General features: G+C 43.8%; 1 protein-coding gene across 1 annotated transcript in view; it reads left to right on the top strand.

The window, feature by feature from the left end:
- Positions 1–7,880, top strand: part of ANTXRL (anthrax toxin receptor-like) — a 40,964-nt gene that overhangs the window by 14,782 nt on the left and 18,302 nt on the right. The window contains 2 exon segments of the mRNA XM_011990979.1: positions 6,305–6,389; positions 6,912–6,990. Of these exon segments, the coding sequence (XP_011846369.1) occupies positions 6,305–6,389; positions 6,912–6,990 (164 nt within the window).

Genomic DNA, 7,880 nt, shown 5'->3' on the forward strand with positions numbered 1-7,880 from the left:
TTAAGTTCAATTTTGTGGGTTCCACAATCTTGCTATTATCTCAAAATGATGGGCTAGCATTATGGTTACAAGTTGTACTTCTGCAAAAATTTAGCAAGTAGCATATAGAAAGTTTAAAAATGGAAAATATGGTTTGCATAATAGTTTTGATCCATGAACCTAGACTTAAAGACAACTGTATTAGTTTGTTCTCATGCTCCTAACAAAGACATACTTGAGCCTGGGTAAGTTATGAAGGAAGGAGGTTTAATTGACTCATAGTTTCACTTGGCTGGGGAGGTCTCACAATGATGCTGGAAGAGCAAGAGACATCTTACATGGTGGTAGGCAAGACAGAATGAGAGCCAAACCAAAGGAGAAACCCCTTATAAAACCATTAGATCTCCTAAGACTTCTTCACTACCACAAAAACAGCATGGGGGAAACCGCCCCCATGATTCAATTATCTCCCACCGGGTCCTTCCCATAAGTGGGAATTGTGGGAACTACAATTCAAGATGAGATTTGGGTAGGGACACAGCCAAACCACATCAGTAACCCATCGAATGAATCAAATGACCATAAGGAATTAGGTGAGATCTGTTTTAACCATGTGGCCTGTTTTCTTACTTTGTGTATATTGGTATTGACTTTCCCAGCGGAATTTATCCAGGTATGGCATGTAGTATCAGCAATAGTACAGACATTTGCTTATTTAACCAATGTATACCAAAAGATCTCTTAGGTCAGATTCTGGCAAGTTACAAGCAAAAGGTACTAACTGTGAAATTTCAATTACTCCATTATCTTGCCAAGTGAGCAAGGTAGCCTTAAGGAGCGTAAGAGTCTCATTATACTATGGAGTCTTTGCCAATGTCTTGAAAAAAAGCTGTCTACAGTATGCAAAGGTCAACTTCTCATCCTGATTTGCAGTTTGTCTCTGGTCATGGCATCAAATGGTTTGGTAAACTTTTTATGTGGCCCATACATCAGGCACAAGGCTGGTTTCTTAAAATTCATCTAGTTTCAGCTTATAGGGCTTTTGGAACAGAACAGTTTTCCATTCATAGTAATTCCATGGAAGAAGGTTGGATTGGAGGAACATAGAATAATTCGGGATGTGGTCTAGCTACAGACAGGTAACAAGAACTTGGACAACAACTGAGTGCAAATGCTTTTTGAGTAGAATCCAGAAAACTTAGAATAGCCGTGGTTAAAAATCTGATAAAAGTTCACAATCGACAAGAAAATTTAGTTGTTTCCATTACCTGCAGGAATTTAAGATATCAACCATAATCATGACTTATAGCATCATATCACAAGTATCGGACTTATAAATTTCATATAATGTTTAGAATACTCACATCAATAACATAGCCATATAAGTAAAACTTTAAAGAAGTTTTAACATAACAACCCAAATTATGACTGATAGTATATTAGATTTTGTTATATAATTTTTAGAACATTCCTATCAATAGCCTACCCACAAATGTGACTAAAAGAAGATGTAGCCTCACTTCTCATTTGACAATCCTTGTCATATAATTTACCAAATAAGCCTAATCATTTAATATCTCTATAAATTAAAAGATATCTTCTTTGATATTCTCCAGGGGCCCAACTGGAAAATCTCAAAGTTAATTGCAGTTCAAAAAGACTTAATCTAGAATTTTGATCTAAGAGAAGCCCACCAAAAATGTCAAGAGATTCAAAGCCCTAGATCAAAATAGAATCATAGGTCACTGTTAAATAATAGTCATTCATTTAACTCGAGTAATTATCAGGAAACTTCAAAGCAATACAGAAAGTTACAAAGATTTTAAAACCCTAACCTGTTCAAAGCTCAGTTTTCTTAAGTAATCGAAAATTTAATAAAGACAACACAGAAAATTATCTTGGTAAAATATAAATATATAAATTGTTTGTCTTTTAGGTCAATTACCAAAAGGTAAAAAAAGAAATCTCCTGCAATGTAATTGCTTCTTCTCATGGGAAGCCCGTTCAGTCTGGAAACTGAACCTGATGAAAGGGTCCTGAAATTCAATTAGAGATAAAATAATATATCCAAGGGTTATGAGTGTACACTCATAGAAGAGTATAAACAAGAAGACTAGTACCTTGAGCAGAGGAATACAGAGCTCTTAGATAAAGTAAAAACGCGTGAACTTTCTTGGTAGCATGGAACAATTCACACATATCAAGAAAAGCCAAGAATACGTAATCTAGTTATATTGGAGGAAAACATTGCTTTTCTTGGCCTTCAAGATAAACATTATAGTGCCAGGCCATAAAAACCGAGTTAGAACTGGAGGAAAAATGTTAGAGCAGCTGATGAAAAAGTTGGAGAAGAGAGTTATCACCTCAGCCAACCAAAAAGCTGCAACTTTTCGAAGGAAGAGAGTAGGAGCGCTGCAGGCTATGGTGTATGGCCTGCAAACCATGTGCAGTGGGACGCAGCAGAAACTGAACTTCTGAAATAAGAATCTGAGGAAGACCCTACCTTAATAAATAAAATTACCATTCTTCATGAAAAAGATTATATTCCTTACCTGAAACTGGGGAAATTAAATGGATCTCAGGAAAAAATGTGCCAGAAATAGAAACTGACTGCAGTTTAGAAGATGGCTGTTAAAGAAAACAGAAGTCAGAATTAAAAATCACAACCTCTTGCAATGTTACTAATAGCAAATCAATATTTCAAGAAAACTTTGGTATTCTAACATAGGAGACCAATTTTTTAGTTTAGTATTACTGTATTTTTAATACCAGAGCTCAATCTTTATGAAGACTTATACATAATTTTATTCTGATTATTACCAAGTCAATTACATGCAAAAATTTTTTCATCAATTTACCTGCCATGAATATTTTTGTTTTTATTGCATTTGGTTTTGGGTTCTTGGTCATGAAGTCTTTGCCTAAACCAGTATCTAGAAGGGTTTTTCTGATGTTATCTGCTAGAATTTTTACAGTTTCAGGTCTTAGATTTAAGTCTTTGACTCATCTTGAGTTGATTTTTGTATAAGGTGAGAGATGAGGATCCAGTTTTATTCTTCCACATGGTGGCTTGCCAGTTATCCTAGCACCATTTGTTGAATAGGTTGTCCTTTCCCCACTTTATGCTTTCGTTTGCTTTGTCAAAGATCAGATGGCTATATGTAAGTATTCATGTTTATTTCTGGATTCTCTATTCTGTTCCTTGGTCTGTGTGTCTACTTTTATACCAGTACCATGCTATTTTGATGACTATAGCCATGTGTATAGTTTGAAGTTGGGTAGTGCGATGCCTCCAGATTTGTTCTTTTTCCTTAGTCTTGCTTTGGCTACGTGGGCTTTTTAGGTTCCGTATGAATTACAGACACACGGAACCAAACCAAAATCATTGTTCACAGGGATTTTAACCCAGGTGTGCAGATCAAACAAATATTTAATTAGGCATGCAGAACTGAAAGTGAATTTGCCAGAAAAGACATGCCTCACAAACAAATGTAAATTATGTAGAAACAAGGGTGCTCAAATCAGAAAAACATTTGTCATTATACCAGAAAGAATTTACCAGAAAAGACAAAAAATTGTTATTTCAGGAGGGATGTAAGGTCTTTGACTTATCCAAATCAGATGCTGAATGAAGTCAAGAGCTTCTACCCAAAAGTAGGAGGCTCAGCCTGAAAGAAGACCCTCCAGGACAGAAAAGGCAAGCACAGAAACAGAGAGCTCCAAGGGCTCAAGTGAGGACTGCACACCAGTTCCAAGAATGGCTGATTTCTTCCAGTAGTGGTCCTACTCCAGGTCCTACGTCTGGACACCATTTATGTCAACCTGAACAACAGAGTTTCTCTCTAAAAGAAAACAGTATTTATTCAGGAACAGTGCCTGGCACTAGGAATATGTGTGCCATGGTAATGTGCATAATCAGGGAGGTAACAGAAGACAAAGGCTTTTAAAGGAGAAATGAGGATTAGGGAATTGTTTTGAGATCATTACCCTTGTCTAAACAGATCAATAGCAAGGGTGACACTAGTCCAAGGCTGGACAGGTAGTTCTTGGGAACATGTTCCTGTGGAAGTATTTTTTGTGTTAAGTTTGCAGTGGCTTTTGTGCAAGGTTGTGGTTTTTGCAAAGTCTTTTGTGATAGTTTTTGTTACCAGACATATAGGCATAAAAACCCTCTATTTGCAGCCTTTCTTAGCCCTGTTTGTCATGGACTTTAATTTTTTTTTTTAAAACACAAATGACTCCATTTTTAGTTCTGACAACTTTCCTGTATGGATGGAGAACTAGAGAGAAGTATGATGGAAGAGCCTGCCCAGGGCCATACAGTTCATGTTGCAGCGCAGGAAAGCAGACCCAGGCGATCTGCCTGCCCTACCAGGGCCTTCTGCCTCCCTGTGATGGTAGCTCCTGGGAAAGGGGGTACCCAGCCTACCTCCATGAAGAGCATTCAGCTGCCTCCTCTGTGGGCCTGTGGCTGCACTGGCTTCCCACCCTGGAGGTTACCGTCTACCTCTCCATACACAGGCCAGCACTGACGTCTCACAGCGGGGAGCCCTTGCCACAGCTCTGGGCACCTGTGTAGATGGCCATTCTGCTCCTGGTTGATGGCTTGTCCAGGAGTAAAAAGCTTGTTTTTAAAAATAATTGAGAACAACCTTTAAACCTATTTTCACTATTAGGACGATATCCCCTGAAAATGTCCCTGGAGTGTTGGCCACCACTGTACACGCCTCCCCTGCACCCCCCACTAGATGGCAGCGTGCCTTCCCTGGCCACTGATGCCAGCCTGGAGGTGCAGGTCAGGGAGAGACTTCCCTCTGTCCTGCATCTGTCCCTGTGGGGAAGCAGGGGCAGAGCCTGGTTCTGGCTTCTGGAAGCGCCTGGATACGATTTTTGTCAACCAAAATAACAAACAGAGAGAGTGTCTCTAAACAGAAATGCTCTTTATTCAGGAACAGGGCATGGAAAACACATGCCAGAGTAAACTATGTGCATATTTAGGGAGGTGAAAAAAAAAACAGAGAAAGGTTTTTAAAGGAAAATGAGGAGGATGCCATAATTGTTTTGAAATCATCCTTGGCAAAAAGGTCGATACCACGGGTTCTGCCAGTCCTAGGTTGCCAGGCAGTTGCTGAGCCCTGGGAAGCCGAGGTCCTGGCAGCCGAACCCAGTGGGTAGAGAGCTGGATCAAGGCCAGCAGGCAGATGCCCATGCCCTCCCCCACACTTCAGGAGGCATGAAAAGGGTGTGGGCTCAGGAGTGAGAAGGTTCCATGTCTACACATTACCGAACTCTCCTGAGCCCACCACGCTCCCACAAAAATGAATAAATAAATATATAAATAAATAAACATTGGGAAAGAAAATTACAGACTTAAAACAAACAAACAAAACCAGTCCCCTCTTCAGGCTTCCTCCTTTTGGTAAATGGTGTCACTGTCCAGCCGGTTGTTCTGGTCAAACACTCAAATGTCATCTTTGACTCCTCCGAGCTTCCTCTTCACATCCATCCCACCAGCAAGTCCTGTTGCCTCCATGTGCAAAATATATCCTGGATCTGCCCAACCTGGACAGATTCACTGCACAAAAAATAAAACCCTTTCCAGGGCCCACGAGGCCCTGCCCTCTGTTCTGGGTCACCTCTTTCCCTCCTTGACAAAGTCAGCGAGTCACTGCCCAGGGCATTGGCACATGATCTTTGCCTGGCTGGCTCCTCATCTTTTCAATCTCAGCTGAAATGTCACCTCTTCAGAGATAATTTATTATTCATGGAAGTTTTCAACAGTGTACAAAATAACAAGAATTGTGCAATGAACCTACTTTCAATCATTCTCAACCTGCTCCAACGTGCTTTCCTTGGTACCCTTACCACAGAGTATTTTGAAGCAAATCCCTGGCCTTGCATCATTTCATGATCCTCTAGACCAGAAATTGTGGCTCTACAAGAGAGGGAAGTCACGCATAATGAAGCGGCTGTCCCTTCCCTCTGGTCCCCTCACCTCCTCTGGTCATGGACATCACAGCACATTGCACTCTTTATCATCTGTTTTGTCCTGTTTATTTTATTTTATTTTTTAAAAATTTTGTTTTCTGTGTCCCATGCAATCTCTAAATGTGAGTCCCTTGAGAGCAGGGACTCTGCCTGCCTGTTCCTGTTACACAGCAGAGCACTGCACAGGGCCTGGGTGTGGTGGGTATTCACAGGGGTCTCTGTAAGAGGAAGGCAGAGCCCAGATGCCGGTCCTGGGCCACAGGGTCAGCTCTGCGTGCTGAGGACACACATGGGGAGAGACAGTGGTCAATGTGTGCATCGACATTCTTGTCATGTCATTTCCTTTTAAATGAACATCCAATCAGTATGGACAAGACTTCCAAAACTTGCCCTGGACCAAAGACAGAAAAACCTGGCAGGAGGCCCTATAGAGTAGGAGGCCAGGGGGTCAGGGTTGGGCACAGTGAGGTATACAGAATGTGGATGTTCCACCTCCCGCCACCCTGCTGGGGCTGCACGTGTCTCCCACTGGGCTAAGGGCACTTTCCCCACCTTCTATCATTGGTGGCCCCAAAGGTATTCAGGGATCTGCAGTGTTCTAGGGTCTGTGAGGAGGGCAGGGTGCAGGAGATGATTGCCCGAGGAATGGTACCTTTGCTCCAGGTTGCCTCTCAAAGTTAAGCCAACAGACTCTGTAAATACAGAAGAACCAGGATGGTGACACCAAGCAATGGTCCCTGGTCATTTAGGATACGGTCACAATGGCATGAGACCCCAGGCAGGGCCCCTCACTGCCTGACCCGCTTACCCTTTGGTCATCGTTGCTGAGTTGACCTGCAAGTGTTTGGGGAATGACCTCTCATGACCCATGCTGTCCACTGGCCAAGGGCAAGAACTGCATCTCTCCGGGCTGGGTCTCGCCATCTGCGTTTTCTGTGCTTTAGGGAGTACTTTATTGAAGTCAGCTTGAACAATGGCAAAACATTCTTCAAGAGCATTGTCAGCGTCACCAGCAGCACATGTGTGAGTACCAGGATGGGGCTGCAAACACGTGTGAGGACTGTCCAGAGCCTCTGCACTAGAAGGAGATATACCCTGGGGAGGACAGAAAGGGCAGGCAGTTCCCAGGCAGTCCGTCCCAGAAAGTAGTGTGTGCAGCAGGCACCTGAGGCTGCTCCAACCAGGCTTCCAGATGGTGCAGGTGGGTGAGGCTGGGAGGCTGTCTGCCAGGAGCCAGAGTCCAGCACCTCCTGGGTGTCCAGCTTCTCCACATGGACCTCCCAGGCCCAGGAGTTCTGGAGGATTCCACACATTGCCGTCAGGGTGTGTGTGTGCCGCTGAACTGGTGCCCCAGCTGCTGATCTGGTCCTAAACCCACTCATGACCCTGGCCCCCGACCCTGCCTGGTTGTAACTTGCTGTCATTGCCCAGATGCCTTGAACCTTTCTGCCTCTGCTCCTTGCTTGAGTCCCTGAGATGTCCCTCTCTGCTCCCTCGCTGAGTTCTGCATTTCGTCCCCTCCTGTTGGCTGAAGGGGAGGCTCTCGGGCACTGGGACCTGGGCTCAGCTCCAAGAGGCCCCTGGGAATGGAGATGCTGTGTCCTAGGAGTCTGCCCTTCAGAGCTCCACATCTTTGGGCAGCTTGGCCCAGGGCCACATAGGCAGGAGGATGTGCTGGAGGGACGCGCGGGAGGCCTGAGCCCACTCCACTGCCTTGTACCCAGTCTTACTTGTGAAGACTCACCAGTGTTGACAGTCCTCCCTCTGGGTCTCCCCTTGCCTGTCCCTGCATATCCACGCACAGATTAGCAGGCTGAACACACACATTCCCCATCAGGAATCCACCCACTAAAGGCTCCACGGTGACAGGCACATCAGGAGCAGCCCTGGGGCTCCAGCCTCACCAGCGGCCT

The sequence above is a fragment of the Mandrillus leucophaeus genome, unplaced genomic scaffold (assembly GCF_000951045.1).
Source record: "Mandrillus leucophaeus isolate KB7577 unplaced genomic scaffold, Mleu.le_1.0 Scaffold388, whole genome shotgun sequence".
Taxonomy (NCBI): domain Eukaryota; kingdom Metazoa; phylum Chordata; class Mammalia; order Primates; family Cercopithecidae; genus Mandrillus; species Mandrillus leucophaeus.